The sequence below is a fragment of the Elaeis guineensis genome, chromosome 13 (genome assembly GCF_000442705.2).
Source record: "Elaeis guineensis isolate ETL-2024a chromosome 13, EG11, whole genome shotgun sequence".
In the NCBI taxonomy this organism is placed as follows: domain Eukaryota; kingdom Viridiplantae; phylum Streptophyta; class Magnoliopsida; order Arecales; family Arecaceae; genus Elaeis; species Elaeis guineensis.
Window position 1 is genome coordinate 15,632,588 of NC_026005.2, and position 20,590 is coordinate 15,653,177.

General features: G+C 35.1%; 1 protein-coding gene across 1 annotated transcript; it reads left to right on the top strand.

The window, feature by feature from the left end:
- The first annotated feature begins 1,423 nt into the window (after positions 1 to 1,423).
- Positions 1,424 to 10,222, top strand: LOC105056366 (transmembrane 9 superfamily member 3). The gene is made up of 7 exons (XM_010938536.4): positions 1,424 to 1,684; positions 2,476 to 2,516; positions 2,610 to 3,192; positions 4,912 to 5,049; positions 5,244 to 5,400; positions 5,609 to 6,093; positions 9,669 to 10,222. The coding sequence occupies exons 1-7, from the start codon at positions 1,530 to 1,532 to the stop codon at positions 9,886 to 9,888; spliced, it is 1,779 nt and encodes a 592-aa protein (XP_010936838.1). The 5' UTR covers positions 1,424 to 1,529; the 3' UTR covers positions 9,889 to 10,222.
- Positions 10,223 to 20,590: the final 10,368 nt, after the last annotated feature.

Below are 20,590 nucleotides of genomic sequence, written 5' to 3' on the forward strand. Positions count from 1 at the left end.
AGAGTAAAGAGAGAAGAGGGAGTTCACCACCATCGGGAGCTCGCTGTCGTGCCATCGGAGAGGAGAAGGAAGACACGGAGAAGAAGGAGACGCCAGAGAAGAGAGAGAAGAGGAAGTTTTTTTATTTTTATGTCTTAAGCTACAAAAATGCTAAAAAGAATAGCGTTTTCAAAAACGCCATTCTCTTTGACGTTTTTATTTCAATTTTTTATTTTTTTAATTTTTTTATGATATTTTTAATTTTTTTAAATTATTTTTATATGATTTTTTAATAAAAAAATAATTTAAAATAGAGATAGTAATTTGAAATGATAATTTTTATTTGAATTAAAGTTATTATTTTAAAAAAATTATAATTATAATAATTATTTTTTTCCTATTTTTTCTCTTTTTATTCACTTTTTTATGGTATTTTTTATTATTTTTTTATTTTTTTGAAATTCAAATTCAAATTTTAATTTTTTTTTTATAATTTAAAATTATAATTTTCTCCCATTTTTGTCCTTTTTGGCATTTTTTAGATTTTTTTTCTTTTGTTTGAAATATTTTTAAAAAAAATTAATTTTAAATTAATTTAGTCATTTGAAATGATATTTTTTATTTGAATTAAAATTAAAATTTTTAATTTCTTAAAATCAAAATTATAATTTTTATTTTTTTCTCATTTTTTTCTTTTTTTATGATATTTTTTATTTTTTAATGTTTTAAGATATTTTTTTAAAAAAATTAATTTGAAATGGGGAAAGTAATTTGAAATGATGTTTTTTATTTGAATTAAAATTAAAATTTTTATTTTTTAAATTTAAGATTATAATTTTTATTTTTTTCTCATTTTTTTATGATATTTTTTTTAAAGAAATTAATTAAAAAAAAAGATTATAATTTGAAATGGTGATTTTTATTTAAATTAAAATTAAAATTAAATTTTTTTTAAATTTAAAATTATAATTTTTATTTTTTTTAATTTTTTTATGATATTTTTAATTTTTTTACATCAATTTTTTGTCGATATTTTTTTAAAAAGATAATTTGAAATGAAAATACTAATTTGAAATGATGTTTTTTATTTTAATCAAAATTAAAATTTTTATTTTTTTATAATTTAAAATTATAATTTTTATTTTTTTAAAAAAATTAATAATTATATTTGTTATTTTAAATGATATTTTTAAAAATATTATTTAAAATAATAATAATTTTAATTTTTTTTTACCGTCCATGTGAAAAAAAGATGGAAAAGAGATGATGATGTGGACGCCGTAAAACATAATTTTGAATAATATTTTTTAGATTTTACATCATATTGATAAATAAATTAAAAATTTAATTATTTTTATAAATAATTTTTTTTAAAATTATTTAGATAAAGCACTCCCTATATTAAGTATTGAATTTATGGTGCGGAGTTTATTTATCAAACGGATGATCTACACACGTTTGGAGTTGTTCTTCTCACCGACGGGCTTACGTTACTATAGTGCAGAGAAGAGGTGCGTCTCTTCACGTCGAGTGGAGAGAGAGAGAGAGAGATGGGAAAGAAGGCCATGTCTCCGGCGGCGGTGGCGGCTCTGCTGCTGTTTTTGGGAATCGCTGGAGTCGTGTCGGACGCCTCCGATCACCGGTACAAGCCTGAGGATCCGGTCCCCCTCTACGCCAACAAGGTTGGCCCCTTCCAAAACCCTAGGTGAGACGCTTCTCTCGTTTTTCCTCTTTTCTTCGATCATTTCGGCCATAAAGGCCTCGGATCTCTTCCTTTTTCCTTCCGATTTGAGAGATTTCTAGGGTTTAGATACCCCCGTTCTCCAATATTTGGTGCTGTTTTGGATTCTATGGAGCATAGATAGTGATATTTCTTGAAATCTTTATCGTTTTCAAGTTGAAGTGTTCTTTTTCTTTATTGGAGATTAGAGATCTATAAATGCGGTGAAGTTTGCGGTATAATGATTATATTCTTTCAAATCAAGCATTCTTTGTACCAGATCTGCGAAAAAAATGCGAAGCTTTTGGCGACTTGATTCTTGATTTCGAGGTGCAGTGCTCTTGATCGGGCCTTTCGTGGATATCTTGGTCCCTAATTATATGTTTAATTTTTCTAGGTCGGATCTGATGTTTTGGGTAGTTTTGATGAAACTAAATTCGTCGCTACTACATTACTGTACTTTATTTTTTCTTGTTTCCATTTTAATTTCAAGTGAGAAATTTGATAATAAAGGAACTACCGATTGCGATAATATGATATCGATTGGAATTCCAAATTGATAGAAATGGAGAGAACCAGAATCTTGAAAGTAGAAAACAAACTAACAAACTACTCTAAATTTTAATAGATTTAAAAATGATGGAATGGTCTTATGACATATTGAAGATTTTTGCGATTTTTTTTAATTAATAAAGCTTAATCGTTGGATCATTTGTTGTTCATTTTTTGGTATCTTTGCTTACATTGCCCTGATAACATTTGTTTATGTTTTCCAGCGAGACCTATCGGTACTTTGATCTGCCCTTCTGCACCCCAGGTTAGTTTCTGGTTCAAGGTCTCAGACACCCTTTCGATATGTTCTTTTATGTATATATCTTTTGCTTGATTCGTACATAAACATTGAGAACAGAACACGTGACCGAGAAAAAAGAAGATCTTGGTGAGGTTTTGAATGGGGACCGCCTGGTTGTTGCCCCATACAAGCTTGATTTTCGTGTGGATCAAGATTCCCAAGTGGTCTGCAAGAAACAGCTCACAAAAGAAGATGTAGCCAAGTTCAGGAATGCAGTCATCAAGGATTACTATTTTCAGATGTATTATGATGACCTCCCTATTTGGGGATTTATTGGGAAGGTTGACAAGGAAGGAAGGGACCCAAGTGAGTACAAGTACTTCCTTTACAAGCATATCCACTTTGACATTCTCTACAACAATGACCGTGTGATTGAGATTAATGTCCATACGGATCCCAATGCACTGGTGGATGTCACGGAGGATAGGGATATTGAAGTAGAGTTTCTATATTCTGTGAAGTGGAAAGAGACAACCACACCCTTCAGCAAGAGAATGGATAAGTACTCGCAGTCCTCTTCGCTGCCACACCACTTGGAGATACATTGGTTTTCAATAATAAATTCATGTGTCACAGTTCTTCTCTTGACTGGCTTTCTTGCCACAATTCTGATGCGAGTGCTGAAGAATGATTTCGTCAAGTAAGAAGTCTTTTAAATCCTTGCTCATTTAGTTGAATTTTTCTCTGCTTTTGCAGAAGGGGTTGATGTAGGGAATTTGGTCAAGAACATGTTTCATATTTTTTGCTCAAGATTAAGTCTTATATTGTTGGGAAAGACACCAAGTTTGCTTCATACAAGGACTTAAGTCCCAGTGGGACGTTTTGTAGGACACTGAGATGGGGTACGATCCTGAATGTTGGGATATGACTGCCCTACCATTGTCCCGATCGGCATGTCTTGGAGCATTCCCTTGGTGTTGGGACGGGGTGAGATAGCAGCTCATCCCGTCCCATGGGAAAAGTAGGATAGCCCTAATATGGTCATAAAATGATATGTAAACATTAAAGTCAAAAGAGAAAATAAGATATGCTAAACTATATTTTATTACACCAGATTTAATTGCATATAAGAAAATTGTAGTGATCGTGTCTTAAGGTTATTTAATAAAATGCATTAAAGCTTGAAAATCAGTAAAGATAATTGGCAAGTCCAAATCATATTTTACAATGTAAAGCTTGTAACCATGTATAGTAAATTGCTGTAATCATTTTTCCAATTAATTAGTGGCAGTCTTACCACTGAACATACAATTCCTTAGAGTGCAATAACTGTGTTACCTTTTCAAGCCACACAAGTAGGATAGTGTGCAATGGAATCAGTAAATTATTAATACGTGTTCGATCTTGAATGTGCGGGCATGTTTGATTAATAGAAGCTGAGTAGTAGATCATGAGGGTCATGAGCCTTCTGGTTCATCAAATTCCCCAAAAATAAACCAACTCTTTAAGCATGGTGTCGGTATGATATTCATAAAACTAGAAGTTTCAACCCCCAGTTGTTTTATGTATAGCCAAATATTTTTTTTTGTGCCGATTGTCTAATTCTGATATTGCCCACATATCTTTATTCTTGATCATTAGGATCATTATGGACTGAAACAACTTGCAAAAATAGTGTCAGCTTCATTCTCATCTCCTTGGATCTTTTTCGAAAATAGAAGTGTGACCCCTAATTTGCCTCCAAGTCACACTCAGAACTCCTGCAGCCGCTTTTGTCATCTGTGCAGTTCAACAACTGTAGATAAATAGATTTAGACATCCTGATGTCTATTTGCATGTACTAGTTTATGGCTTATCTGGATCTGGTAGTCTGGATATGGCAATATCCTGGATCAGATGTTATGGGATCTGACATGTTTGAATATGGGTGGTGAGGGATTGGCAGGAACCTAGGCCAGTGACCTTATTTTAAGCAGTGGATTAGGCAGATACTTGCATACATCATCAGACAAATTGGTATACTGAAACTCTTATATTTCTAACGTCTCAAAAATTTCTTGACTTTCAGATACAGATTTTCGGTTGATTTTTTAAAGCAGAGAACAATATTTGAACAATTTTATTCTGACGTTTACATTATGCTGCTAAAGTATGTTACCTGGTCTGTTCCATGATGCTTAAATATGGGTATGGGTAAGGCACTGGGGTTTGGATTCTCAAGAACTAATTCTAAGTTAGTATGTAACAACACTTGAGCATGCCCGAAAAAGTGGTACAGCATATGTAGTATAACATTTAGTACAGGGGCTTTTCCGTATTGGTAGATTGACTTTCTGTTATCATGTTTTATGTATGCAAAGTCTATGTTTACACTTTTGGGACTGACAAGTTATGCTTTCTTTGTGTTTTCATTTTGAAGGTATGCTCATGATGAGGAGTCAGCTGATGACCAGGAAGAGACTGGGTGGAAGTATATCCATGGGGATGTCTTTAGGTTCCCAAAGAACAAGTCACTTTTTGCTGCTTGTCTTGGTTCTGGCACTCAGTTATTTGCTCTGTAAGTTAAAATTTTGTTTGCTCGATAAGCATAATTGTCATTATAAACCTTTTGCTTTTTTAGCTTCTATATTTTTGAGTACTAATATTAGTTCTTGTGGGTTAACCAGCATTTTAAGATGTTGAAACCTTACTAAGGTTGTAAACTGTGCACTTTTATTCATCTTACACCTACCTTCTTGACCTTCATTGCAGCACGGTTTTTATTTTTATTCTTGCACTGGTTGGGGTATTCTACCCTTACAATCGTGGAGCTCTTTTTACTGCTCTGGTGGTCATCTATGCACTTACGTCAGGCGTTGCTGGTTACACTGCTACCTCTTTCTATTTTCAGCTTGAAGGGACAAACTGGGTGCGGCTATATCTTTTGCACTAGTACAAATCTTTTTCTTCATGGACATTTGCAATATTTCATACGTGTGCTTATGTATAAAAATAAGACATTGCTACATGCATGCAGATCCATTCACAAACACAAAACCTATACAATTGGTGCATTCATGATATTTAAGTTACTCCATGTTTATATATATATATATATATTATTTTTCTGTTGGCAGGTGAGGAATTTGCTTTTGACAGGATGCCTGTTCTGTGGGCCTCTCTTCCTGATGTTTTGCTTCCTGAATACTGTTGCCATTGTTTATAGTGCTACTGCAGCATTACCATTTGGCACAATTGTTGTTATTGCTCTCATATGGACACTGGTGACTGCTCCTTTGCTTGTTTTGGGTGGAATTGCTGGTAAAAACAGCAAGACAGAGTTCCAAGCTCCTTGTCGTACCACCAAGTATCCTAGAGAGATTCCACCATTGCCATGGTATCGAGGAACTATCCCACAGATGGCAATGGCTGGCTTTCTGCCATTCAGCGCCATCTACATTGAGCTTTACTATATATTTGCCAGTGTGTGGGGCCACAGGATTTACACCATCTATAGCATTCTCTTTATAGTTTTCATCATTCTCCTCGTTGTCACTGCTTTCATTACCATAGCTTTGACCTACTTTCAACTGGCTGCTGAAGATCATGAATGGTGGTGGAGGTAAGCCAGATGCTTTATCCCTGCTTTATTAATAAAACCAATTATAACCTGCCTCTTGCTATTTCAGATGTCTTTGCTTTCCCGTGAGGCTTTTTCTCTGTGAATTTTGGTGGGGATTGTAGATTATCTCATGCCTGCTACAGATCTTATGTTTTTTTAAAATTTCTGCTTATGTTCCTTGCATTCTGATTAGTTATGTAAAACTGTGGTTATGTTTGTTTGTTACACAGTCAAAAATAAATTTGGAACTTGAGTTTGCCTTTAATTCGAATTTGTTTTTGCCGCCAAAGTTTTGTGTATGTAATTTAATGTAGGCTAGTGTATGATTTCTATCCCCCAGTTTGCTGTCCAATGCACATCCACAACTGCAATGCTACCTTGATGCTACTTTTCTGATGACATTTAGTATAATCACTTGTCTTAATAGAAATCCTCATTTGCTACTTGTTTGATAGTGCAGTGATTTTTAAACTATATAACCATAACCACAATCATTGAGCTTTTGGTGCCAGCTTTGTGGATCCCATTTGCTGTTTGTGCCTCCCAAATTTCTCAATTATTTCTGCCTCTTTATGATTTTCTTAAGTCTGGTCCTCAGTAAACAATTTCTGAAAATAACATTTACATCTTTCTTTACTTGTTCCCATCTTTCACAAAAATCTATTTTCTTCTGGTTAACTTGACATATCTCAAGATTTACTCCCCCTTATATTGGCTAATTTATAGATCTTTTTCTCATCCTTATCTCTAACATTCACTCTTATGTTTTCTTTTTCATGAATGTAAGCATCACACATGTATGTTTTGCTCTATGATGCTTTCATGGTGTTTTAAATTCTCTTTTGATTTCATTCTTTTTTTGAGCAATAAATGCTCAGCATTTACAGCATTATCTAGTCTGCTATGAATTTGTTGTTCCTATATTCAAATGGTAAGGTGCAATATTAGAGTTCATTTGGGTCCATCAGGTTTGAGGACCACCACCCAAGAAAGCATTCAAATCATATGCAGGTTACACTCGTGTTTGTTGCACATAGTTTTCACCAGCGTTCTCGGAACCGTCCCGAATCGGATGGTTCGGGGCGTGCCGAACCAGACCGGCTAGGAATCGGGACGGTTCCGGCGTGGAAAACGGCACATGTCGGTGCCGGAGAAGAAAGAGAGGGAGAGAGAGAGAGGAGGAGAGGGGAAGCGTCGACGCCGTGCCGGGGGTCGCTGGTGGCTCGTTGCGGCCATCGGAGGGCTGCGAAAGCGTCCGTGCGGCTTGTCGGTTCGCCTGATAGGGCTTTGAAATGAGCGAAAAAGAGAGGGGGAGATCATCGGAGATGGGAGTGGCGACGTCGCGGTCGCAGGCTTTGTCGGGGCCGGGGGTGGTGGAAGCGACGTGGGCGGCATTGCGGTCGTGGAACAGGGGCTGTTGCCTCTGTTCACACGTGACCCTCTTTTTTAAAATCGAAAATTAAGTAAAGCCGGCAAATGGTTTGCCAGTTTTACTTAACTTTCGATTTTAAAGAAAAAAAATCGTGTGCCCCTGTTTCACGCTTGCGGAGCCACGCGCGTAGACTGCGCCGTTCGACGGCCACGGCGGCCAGTCAGAGGCCGTTTGGCGGCCCCACCGACCCCTTCCCCTCCCTTCTTTTCTTTCTTCCTCTCTCTCTCTCTCTATTTCTCTCTCTTTCTCTCTTTTTCTTCTCCTGGTTTGGGCGCACTTGCCTTCATCGGTTCGCCACGATTCAGTATGGTTCGAAACTGTACCGAATCATACCGCCAGCCAGCCGATACAGCCGCCAGTATCGGTTCCGCAATCCTTGGTTTTCATTGCTGGCCATGGAACATTGAAATTTTATTTCACGTAAGCATAATAGATGTAAGTTCAGAATACTGAGTGCTGGCTTAAGATATGATAATAGAATTGGTGTCGCTGGTTTAACCATTATTTGTCATATCAGTTGGAATATGCAATTTCAAATCCCTCAAACTACAACTCGGGCTGTGTGCCTATGCATGTGTATTGCCTTCTCTTTGCTGTCCAACATTCAAAAGGATTTACTTTCTCTGTTAAGTTTAGAAATGCCACCACTTGGTCTTATTTTTGTTTCATATATAACACCCCCAAAAAACAGAATTATTTCACTTCTTTAGATAATTAAATATTAACTTGCTTTAGATAAATATGTGGATGTTCATGTCGAAAGCTAGGCAAGGAATGAGGCATTCATGATTCATGTATTCCAGTGGCTTCAGATGCTTGACTTTATGCCAGTTATTCCTCTCATTCTGCTGTTAATGGAACAGTTAGATATTAGCAATGGCTTCTAATTGTCGCCTTGTATCCTCTATCACTCTTGTCCCATATCTTTGTTATTGCCGGCATAGAGCATTTGTTTACTTGTCTATTTGATGTCATATCATTTATGGTTGCAATATCTATAAATTTTTTTTATTATTGGTCTCACCTGACTATATACAAATATTCCTTCTCATTTATTTTGTTTTGTCTACCAAAACTTTGTACCCAAAAGGGCATACATTTCCTACTAAAAGTGTGTAATTATATTGATATTTTGCTTAACCCATTATGAGACTTTCCTAAGCTTCACAGACAGTAGATGTTACTTCAAAAATTTTGTTGTTGATTGATGAGATTCATTAGCTTTGCTGGTTTATGCTCAGTGCCCAGTTCAGATTCTTAATGTTGCATCTGAAGTGATCGTAATTCTTTTTGCTTCAGCCATCTATTGTTGATTTGTGATTTCTCAAGGTACCTTAATTAGAAAAGTTCTATTTGATATGGGTTTTTGCATTAGCATGCTATATGTTTTCATTTTAATTCTGGTGTTTCATATGTATATAATACATTTTTATGGTTAGAATTTGAACAATAACATCTCTGCAAACATTTGCAAGTCGTCTTTCACCAGAATCATTTGATTGCATTTCTCAAGATTCAGCCCACAAACATGGTTGTCTGGGTTAGCAACTGGTCCTTTATATCAGTATCTTCTTTTATCAAGACGTGTAACGTGAGGCTCATGTTTTTTAGCTGCTTGCTTGTTTGTTCAAAGAAAGCACGTAACCTAGTGATTAGACCAACAAGGACATCCTGGCAGGAAAAGTCTTAAATACCTTGTTAATTTCATTTTTAATTTTTTTTGTCCATTTGTCTCCCTCATGTATGTGTGAATGTAGAAAGTAGATTTAGTCCTGCATGTTATTTACGGATGGACTGAACCTGTTCCATATCCACGATCAACTTTGTAGCATAAAATTGATCAAAAACATGATTCAGAAGTATTACACCCCCCCACCCCACCCAAAAAAAAGGAACATGATTTAGGAGGGTGTCAAGCTAAAGCAGGAGCACTAAGTAGACATTCATTTATTTTGGATGCAAGTACAAGCTTACCATAGGGCTGATCTTTTACCAAATGACTTATCTTAAAACACCTTTTTCATTTGTTTTGGGATCAAAACGCGTATCTTTTTCAAATATCATGAAATATACCTGCTATATGTACTTTTCTACATGATGCTCTGTAGATAATGATGTTGTGTTTCTGCTTGTTCTGATGCAGGGCATTCCTTTGTGGAGGATCAACTGGCTTGTTTATTTACGGATACTGCTTGTACTACTACTATGCTCGCTCAGATATGTCAGGTTTCATGCAAACTTCTTTCTTCTTTGGGTATATGGCGTGCATCTGCTATGGTTTCTTCTTAATGCTCGGGATGGTGGGCTTCCGTGCTGCCTTGCTGTTTGTCCGTCACATATACCGGTCCATCAAGTGCGAGTAGCCAATTCCCGATTGAGATCAATACATGCATCTCTTTTTGGTTATGTAAGCTTTGCTTATAGAGAAGAAAGGCATATCTGATGTGTTAAAGCCTGAATTTACATGCAAATCGCAACCAGCAGCAGCAGCAACAGTTTTAGTAGGATCATTTTTTAGGTACTTAGGCGGTGAATCATAATTTTTGGTGGGATTGCCCTTCGATCTGTTCTTTTTCCTGCTTCCTTTTCTCTTCTGTATCTTGCTGGAAAGTTTGTATCAATTCAAGTACCTGAATGTTTCCTGAAAAAGATTCCTTCTGATACCTGGATCGATGTAGAGGGCGTAATTTTGACGAACTTATGTTTGCATGGATTATTCTGTTTGATGTACTAGCTACTAGTTACATTTCAAAGCTACTCGATGAGAATCTTATAAATGGGTCTGTCAATTTAGCACCAGTCTTGAGTTAAATAAGGTTTTCTTTTTCTGCTTTGAGTAAAAATAGAGTTGCCAAAATGATGAAAATGAGATAAAATAGAATCGAATAATCTCTGATCACCGAAGGATGCATTATGTCTATAAAAAGTTTGTTTCTCACTGCTGTAAGATCTGATTGACACCTGTGGCAAGTGTTGAAGAAATTTTGTGGGTCTAGAAGATGAAGTGTTAACTCCAAGTCCAAGATTGGAAAATCTGCATTTACTCTAAACTGAAGTATTTCATTCATGAACAGAACGCTAAATCTCTTCTTTCCCCTAGGAAAAAAAAAAGAACTCTCTTCTTACCCCCAAAAAAACAGTTCGTCGGGTAATTTAATATTTCGTGCTTTTTGTTTTTTATATATAAATGTAGAGGTCCATGGGATGAACAAATAAGCATGTTTCATCATCTCCTTGGTCTTCAACATTTCTTTTATAATGCTATTACTAGCAAATAAATCATGCTATGATTAAAGATCTAAATGGATCGGATTGATTCGTTACCCAACTCGATCCAATCTATATAAATTTGATCTGAACCGTTTTAAAAGATCTACAGGTTCGGATTGGATTTTATTTTTCGGATCGAGTTTGGATTTATTGAATTTTTGATCCGATCCGTAGAGATTTTTGGATTGATTTGAGTTTTGAAATAAATAATCTGATCCGATCAGATTCGAATCCATCTCTTATCTTTTTTTGTTCTTATATTATATAAATATTAATTTTGATCGTTCCTACTTTAATATCTGTTGTTCTTCAAAAGATATTTTATTAATTTTTAAATTTTTATTTTTTAAAATTTTATTAAAATATTTTGAATTTAGATTAATGAAGTCAGGGGCGATGGTGAGAAAAATGTGATTAGACTTTTTAGATTCTTAGGTGAAGAGCGGAGGATATGGGGGTTTTAATAATCTCATATATCAAGATCAAAATTTATAGTCCAAATAAAATTTGTTTATAGATCTTTTACTTATTGATCTTGTTATTTAGAACTCAGATCTGAATTGGCCTGGATCCGGATCCGAATCGGACCCATATTTCATGGATCGGGGTTGGATTATACATGGATCTAATTTGACCCAAATAATTCGTTGGATCAAAAAATTTGATTATGGACCTAATCCAATCTGACTCGATCTTCTGTTGGACTAGATTTAGATCCAATATTTAGATCGATCAAGAAACTGGATTAGATCGGGGTCATTCATGATCTGATCCAACCAGACTCATTTGCACCCCTAGCAATGATAAAAAATAATTAATAAAATATAATAATAATAAAGTATTATTTTTAAAATATATAAAAATGTGGCTAATTATATAGAAATTACCTTTTGAACTACTGCATCGAAAATTTTTGAGATGTTTTATATAGTTTATTTTCTAATTCACACATATTATCTTTACTAGATTGGTTTAATATATCTAATTTTATCACAAAATAAAAGACAACTGATCTTTCAAGATTCACAGCAAGGAAGAATACCTCTGACAGATATTATGAGCGAAGCTTCCTTCTTAATCCATAACACGAAGCTGGATTGGGGATACGCCTCAGGCATCAGCAGATGTAATATCTCGATTTAGTGCTGGATATTGTGAGCACAAATCTCCTATGGTGCACACATGGTACCTCAAGATGCAGTGCACTCATGAATGATGTCCATCACAAGATGCATGGCCGTACATGAGTATAGATCGTGCGATGCCTGCTAGACATGTTATTTGATGACCATCCATGATGGATGTCATTCATAGGTGCATCATATCCTATGGTCGGTGTTCGGATATCATCACCATTGACAAAGGCTAATAGGTCTTGGCCTTAAATGTGCAAAAACTTTTCTGCACTAGATAATTGGCGGTGATTAGCTTTTGTTTTTTTGGTAGCGGTTAGCTTTGACGAGACAAAGTTGGCCGCGTTGATGGTGCTCGGATCAGGATAAAGTTTGGATGAGAGCAAGCGTTACTAGAAATTAAAGATGAACAAAATATTTGGGATTTTTTCCAAAGTTCAGGCTTCGTCATGGTTTCTTTTCCCAGTCTCTCTCTCCTACTCGTGTCCACACGTTTTAGGAGGGGGCAAAATCGGAAAAAGAAAAAAATCAACGGTTATGCAAATTGGTTGGTTAAATATTACAACAATTAAACAGAAAAAAAAAAAAAAAAAAAAAAAAAAAGACTGATTCTGCAATCCTTAGCCATATAGAGAGCGTTTGGTACAGGTCATCCACTTAAAATCAAAGATGATATACATAGAAATAATAAAATCATCATATTTGATTGCACCATAGTGATTCTATGTAGTGATTTCAAATCATCCTCACTTTTCAAATCACCGTCCAAGATAATGATAGAAAACCTATTTTTGAGGATAGATATCTAACATCACTCCATCCCAATGATCTTATATTAAATATGTTAATCAAAATATCTTCACGATCGAAAGGCTTTCAAAAGAGAAAATCATTTTTTTTTATTGCAATATTTTTTCTATACACATAGGTGGGTAGCTGAGGTGTCTATTGCTCTACGGAAGAGAAGGAAGTGCACAAGTATTTGGGGCATTATCTTTAGGGAAGAGAAAGAAGTTCTTTCTTCTCTCGCCGTACAAAGAAGAAAAATCTATTTTGGTTTTGTTTTAAAATTTTTTCTACCTCAATCCTCGATCCGAACTCTCAAAGGAGCGTGATTCGAAGCGGCAATTTTGTTTTCCCAATCCAATCATGATAATCTGAGGCTTTTCTTTTGTTCCATCCCTTCTTATCATTTTTTTTTCAATTGTATATTATCTCTTTCTTCTATAAAATATTAAAATGTAAGATATTATTTAAGAAGAATAAGTAGCAATACAAGTATTTAAGATTTTCTTTCAGATCCGGTGATACATCATGTATGGGTAGGTGTACGCAAAGAAGCAGAATTTTAGGTTCCAAGGGTCTGTAATGGTTTTTTTTTTTTTTTCGAAGCGGCAATTTTGTTTTTCCAATCCAATCATGATAATCTGAGGCTTTCCTTTTGTTCCATCCCTTCTTATCATTTTTTTTTTTCAATTATATATTATCTATAAAATATTAAAATGTAAGATATTATTTAAGAAGAATAAGTAGCAGTACAAGTATTTAAGATTTTCTTTCAGATCCGGTGATACATCATGTATGGGTAGGTGTATGCAAAGAAGCAGAATTTTAGGTTCCAAGGGCCTGTAATGGTTTTTTTTTTTTTCGGAAGATACACGGAGTAGAACTCCATCCATCAGAAATTTAATTAAATTCATATAACTATGGTCTCTAACGCAAGATGGTGAGGAGAGTGATCAAAGAAAATAAGTCGGATGTGGTGTTTGGATATCTCTGAACTCTGTCGCTATTGACATCTCTCAGAATTATACATGCTGCGTCATGGTCTCCTGGTTGTCCCTCTTCTACTCATGGAATGTATATTTAACCATTTTAGCTTTTATTGGGGGATCTATTTCGTGTTCAGGATAAGAAAGCCATAGTTTTTTGGAGCTTTTTTTTTTGGTTTGTTTTCGAGGAGGCCATTTTCTATTGCTTCCAAAATCTATCCCATGAGTATGACTGATTTGTTCTCCATTCTTGCCAAAAAAAAAAAGGATGATGGATCCATCAAGGCCTCTACTCCCTCTCTCCTCTGAATTTATGTTTTATCATTTGGTTTTTCTCTTTTTTTTTTTTTTCGGCTGTCATTCTCTTTTTGTTTCTGTTCATCAGCTGAAAGCTGTAGTTTTCTGTAGAAGATTTTTGTTGTTTTCTTCAAAATGGATCTATTCGTGCCAGCACCACTCATTTGTTTTCCAAACTTAACCATAATAAATGGGTTGCTGGGGGAGATTACAACAGTGTCACTGTCCTGTGAAAATAAATTTGATTCCAATGCAAGAGATGAAGGCATGCTCCACTGTTTGTTCCAATAGGATATTGATTATGTCACGTCGTTGAGGGTCCATAATACTGCTGTTTTCTCCTCTCGCAATGCTTGTTCATGATTTGGTTTATATTTACTAACTCTATATTGTTTTATGTGCATAAAACCACCTTGTGCATGAAGTGGAACCTCATTATATTCTCATAATTAGTTTTGCTTAGAGATTTACGCATGTCATTGGCTATGAGACCTTGCAGACATCTCTTTATCTCGTATTATGGATTCAAGTTGGCATTTGTTTCTATCATTTATAACTTTCTTTTACTCATGTATCAGGTCATTGTTAGTTGATTATAATGTCTCGAGTTTTTTTTTTTTTGGGGAACATTTATCACTTCTTTTCTCCATTCTAATTTTTTTGACTGAACATTTATCGCTTCTTTAGGTAGAGCATAGATACTATTAATCTTCACATAACAAGCACACAAAGCACATGAGATAGATACTGTTTATTAGCTTTTGGCATTTGAATTTTAATTATCTCTAATCTTATTTTGGTATGTGTAAATTTAATTGTCCATATTATTATTTGTAGTAATGGCTCGATTTCCAAGATCAAAGCATTTGCAATTACTTGGCGTCTTAAGTTTTCAAATTACAATGATGGAGTATATATGCCTCATCTTGCAATTGATTACTATTCTTATACGTAGGAACCAATCTAATTTGAGATTAGGATGGGAATGAGAATCACTTGGTGGGCAGTATATAAGGTCTATGAATTTGGGTAAAATTGTGTTTGATAGTGATTTAGCCTCTATTGAGAATATGCGGATGGATAGGAGAGCCTTTCGCAAGTTATGTCATTTATTGAAGATACAAGGGAAACTCAAATCCTCTAAGAACATGGATGCAGAGGAAATGATTGTAATATTCTTACATATAATTTCACATGATATAAATAATAGGATAATTAAAAGATAAGTCACTCGTTCTAGTGAGATAATAAGTAGATAATTTCATACTATTCTCAACTTTGTGCTGCGTCTCCATTCCATGTTGTTACGGAAACCTGAACATGTGACATAGAACTGTATAGATGAGAGGTGGAAGTGGTTCGAGATACCCTTCTTCATTATTTTTTGTTGTATCAATCAAATTATACTATTAAACTAAATAAATAATTTTATAAATATAGAATTGTCTTGGAGCACTTGATGGGACATACATAAAGGTCAATGTAAAGGAGGATTACAAGCCTAGATATCGAAGCCACAAGGGTGAGATTGCTACTAATGTCCTAGATGTTTGCACTCGAGACATGCAATTCATTTATGTGTTGTTTGGGTGGGAGGGATCAGCTACTGATTCTCGAGTGCTTCGAGATGTCATTTCAAGAAGAAATGGCTTAAAGGTGCCCTAAGGTTAGTTAAGAAAAAGAAACATAGAATACCCAGATTCTCATACAAATTGATTCACTATTTATTTTGAAAGTAATTACTATAATTTATTATATACAGGTTACTACTATCTATGTGATGTTGGATACAACAATGCTGAAGGCTTTTTGGCTCCTTATACAGGACAAAGATACCATTTGAAAAAGTGGAGACAAGGTCAACAACCTACAGATGCTCATGAGTTTTTTTAATGTGAAGCACTCTCGGGCTAGGAATGTTATTGAGAGATGCTTTGGGTTGTTAAAAGGAAGATGGGCAATTCTAAGGTCCAAGTCTCTTTACTCTATAAAAACCTAATGCAGAATCATAAATGCTTATTATCTTCTTCACAACTTTATCAGAGAAGAAATGCCTATTGATCCAATGGACTTTGAGATTGTTAAGGATGTGACTAGCTCACAAGAGGAAGATGTTCGTAATAGAATAACCTATGTTAAGACAAGCGATGCTTGGACTGCTTTTAAGGAGAATTTGGCAAATGATATGTTTGAGCAATGGCTGAATAGTCGAAATGCATAGGCTACCATATTTAATAAAATTTTTATTTGTATTTGAATAATTATTTTCTATTCTTATTGTAAGTTCATTATCTATTTTCCTATTGTTTTATGTATTATGTTTGCAATATAATATTCAATGTTCTATTTGTCACTTCTTTTATTCAATTAAATATGTAGGATTACTTGTGTCACATGTGTGCAATATATTATTGTTTGTGTCTAATTTTTAGGATCGAAGAAATGTCTTCCCAAGAAAATAAAAGAGCAAACTCAAAAAGTCATTTCTATATAATTAGCCACATATATTGCCATCCAACCAATTACACTATTGATCTCTCTATAAACATGATTCCCTTCACAGGGGAGTAGAGAAACAACCATGCTTCAATAGCCGCATGGTATTGGATGGGAAGTAATAAGCCAAGATTGCCATCAAGGTGTGGACAACCTTGAAGGACAAGTTTGCACAAGGCGGCTCCCAAATGCATAGATTTGAACTTATTCAACACCTTCAGACCATGAAGTTGGGCACGTCTGGCCCCTCTACATATCTTCATGATTATAAATCCGTTTGTGATGACATAAATTCCATTGGAAAGCTTGTTCCTGTTGATCGCGAAGTATTCTGGCTTCTATCCGGTCTTGGACTATGTTATGGGTTAAAGCTTCTTTTGTCCTTGGATCCGAACTAATTCTATTACTTCATAGCCATGGAAGGATTGGTAGCCATGAAAGGCGCAACAAATATCATGAATTGGTCTTCCAAATCAGCCAATGGCATTTGTCTTTTGATGGCTTTTTTATCGAGGTCAAGAGAAACAAGCAACATTCTTTTCTAAGAGGTGTGTGTGTCTATATATATATATATATATATATATCTGTGTTTGTGTTTGGCACCAATGCTTGGAGCACCCAAATAGCTGTATCATGTGTCATTTGGATTACACTTCGCCTCTCAGCCACAGTGGTGGTGTGGCATATCTATCGAAAGATGAATAGTGCGGCAGATTGGATCGTATTATTTGTTGCTGAGCACTCTGAAGATTGGTTTGGTGATAGGATGACAATTTCCCACCGGCCCTGGAGGAATTTTTGTATTATGACTTCCTGGGCTATTCTCACACTATAGTGGTGTGACCGTCCGCATGTACCAAAAAAAATGATCCAAGTCGGTAGATGAAGTAAGCAGCACTCCATAGCCCTGTTTGGATGTGCTATCCAGCGATAAAATCTCCTGTTCTTCGATATTTTTCCATTGAAGGTGGTCTTACACAAGAGAGCTCAATGAGATCATGGGCATGCATAGATAACTGATTCAATTGAAAAGATGATTTTTCTCATCCATGAAATTTAGGGATAATGGCTTCTGTGGCCTCTTCCATCTTTAACTTCATCATTAGTGATCCCTACATTATTAGGTGTTTTCTTGGCAGGAGGATATCTTATTATCACCCTCCCTCTTCTCTCTCAAGGATTAATCATCACCTTTTTGATTGGACTAGCAGAGGTTGGACTGTCGGAAGGCTGAAAATGTAGAGGGGTAAGCATCATGGAGGTGGTGGTGTCATTGGCTATGGCAATAGCTTAGGCCATGACTATCAGGAGAAGAGAAAAGAAGAGAGAGAGATAAAGGAAGGAAGAAAAAAGTTGCATGAGAGGATGAAGAGAGAGAGAGAGAAGGGAAGGGGAGAGAGAGAAGGGTCATACCTCCGCCATTGTCAGAGCTGAGGAAGAGAAAAGATTGGTTAGTACATTGGAGTAGAGATCAACAACCAAAAGGCCGAGGATGTGGAGGGGTGCATCATGGTGGCAGTGGTGTCATCGACCGTGGTAGGAGCTCAAGTTACAGCCATTGGGGGAGGAGGAGAAGAGAGTAAGAGGGACAGAGGAAAAGATCAAATGGGAGAGGAGTGAGAGAGAGAGAAAAGGGATGACAGACTTGCCATCGTTGGAGTTAAGAAAGAGAAAGGATCGGTCAACACGATGGATGTAGAATAGAGATCGGGCCGCTAGGAGCTGGAGGACGTGGAGGGATTGTGGCGTATTATTATGGAGGTGGTGTCACTGGCTATGGCAGCTACTTAGGTCATGGTCATCAAGGTAGGAGGAGAGGAGGAGGGAGGAAAAGATCATATGAGAGGGGGAGAGAGAGAAGGGAGGGGGGAGAGAGAAGGGGGGACACATCTATCACTGTCGGAGCCAAGGAAGAGGAAGGATTGGTCGGCATAGCGGACACGGAATACAGGTCAGACCATCAGGAGGCTAAGAATGTGGAGAGGTTGTAATGCATCATAGCGGCAATGGTGTTGCTAACTGTGATAATAGCTTATGTCATACCATCAAAGGGAAGACGAAAGAGAGGGAGGGAGGAAGAGATCAAATAGAAAGGGGAGGGAGAGAGAGAAAGGGGAGGGAGGAAGGGGCGACACCTTCACCACCATTGGAGCAGAGGAAGAGAAAGGACTGATTGATGTGGTAGACGTGCAGACCATCGAAATGACTTGATCTTAGGGGATAATTGGGAGATCACCGGTGACATCACAATGAGAGGGATTGGAGGTGAGAAGAGAGAGAATGGAGGATGAAAATTGTGATTGATTTTATTTTTTATGTTTTTTGTTGATGATTTAATTTTTTTATTGATATATTGAATATGATTGAATTGGTCCAAAAATAATATGATGGGTGTAATTCGACTAATAATTTTTCATGAAAGGGACAAAAAGGCCCATAATGGCTGTATATGCGGCCGGTCATAATCTTGATTTCTATGGCCCCATTCATTAGGTATTGGCATTGATGAATGAGGCGGACCGTGGGTCCCCAATATCAGCCCACCACCCATTATATTGTGGCACCATGAGTGCAAAGTAGGGTAGTGCGGTGAAGCTTTTCCATTATTCTTATTTTCGATTCTTATCAATCATTTTTGGAGTTTTTCAATCAGTCATCAGTAACTCAAGTAATACATATATATTTTTAAGTTCTTATATTCTACTACTCCGAGAAAAGTGATAATAATGACGGGTGGGGAAGCTTGTCCCGTAACATGAAAATCTTTAATTTACATTACATAAAATTTAATAATATAAAATAAATCATGAATTACTAATATTTGTCCCATGAGCTGTTTGAGTTCGATTTGGATCCAAGCCCAACTTGATTCGTTTGTTAGTGAGCTTAAATAGTTTGAACAATTTTTGAAGCTTGAATAATAAAATATTTGATTCAAAAATTTATATATTTAATCATATATATGTATATATATTGAATATTATATTTTATTTATAATATATTATTTTATATTTTTAAATAAAATATTATTTTTATATTATTTTGATTATATATTTTTTAAATTATGATCAAGGTTTGAATTCGAGCACAAGTAATCTTTAAATCGAATCGATCTCGAATTATTATTTTTTTTTATTGAGTCAGATCTGAATTTGAATATTAAGATAATTTTAGATCTAAATATTTTGAATCAAATCAAGTTTGGACCTTTATATTCGTACTGTTGTCATGATGATGTTAATCTAGCATCATCTAATTGGACCACCTCTTGTGAATTTTGGCTGGGCGTTCGTCCCTGTTCCTGGTTGTATTTTAGAACGAGAGGATAAAAAAAGTTTCAATATAAATTTTTCTCCTTCCTTTCACTCTCTTGATTATTTAACATTTTAAGGAAAAACATAAACTCTGATCTATCTTCGTATTTCTATGATTTATTATATTTTTTTTATAATTTTTTATTTTTAGAGAGAGAGTAAGAAAAAGTAGAAAGAAAAAGATTGTGTTCTGTCTCCAAATTCAAACAACTTGGAAGATAAGGGTTATCTTATCCAATTTCCAAGATAACCCCCATCATTTTCACGAAGGCATCTAATCAGGTGACAACTCAAGACTTCAAAAATTTTTTTTTTAAAAATATTATTTTTAGAAAATTGATGCTTAAATATATAATATTTAAAAATATATATATTTTTTATATGATTGATTGATCATGAGAGTGATATATTACAAAATATATTGTATTTGGTCGAATAATTATATTTTTGAAAAAAATATATTTAATATATATTATATCTCCAATAAAAAGTAGATGTTATCCCATTCTACCTAAAAGCTTAAGAATTTAAAAAAAAAAAAAATAAAATCTTAACTTTTAGTTAATGAAAATTGAACTTTTAATATTATATATATATATATATATATATATTTTATGAAATATGAAAATTTTATTTTCATAAAAAATCTATTTTCTCTATGTCAAAAAAAAAAAAAAAAAAAAAAAAGCTGCTTTCTAATTTGTCTTCTTTGGGAACTCCAACCAATTATTAGACATTACACAAGAGTTGTGTTGGCTTACAAACACTGGTATTTATAGGGCC

Bases quoted from the DNA above. Each gene is read 5' to 3' on its own strand.
- LOC105056366 (XM_010938536.4), top strand. From the start codon at position 1,530: ATGGGAAAGAAGGCCATGTCTCCGGCGGCGGTGGCGGCTCTGCTGCTG. The intron at 2,517-2,609 runs GTTAGTTTCTGG...CATTGAGAACAG, and splicing joins TCTGCCCTTCTGCACCCCAG to AACACGTGACCGAGAAAAAA. The intron at 6,094-9,668 runs GTAAGCCAGATG...GTTCTGATGCAG, and splicing joins GATCATGAATGGTGGTGGAG to GGCATTCCTTTGTGGAGGAT.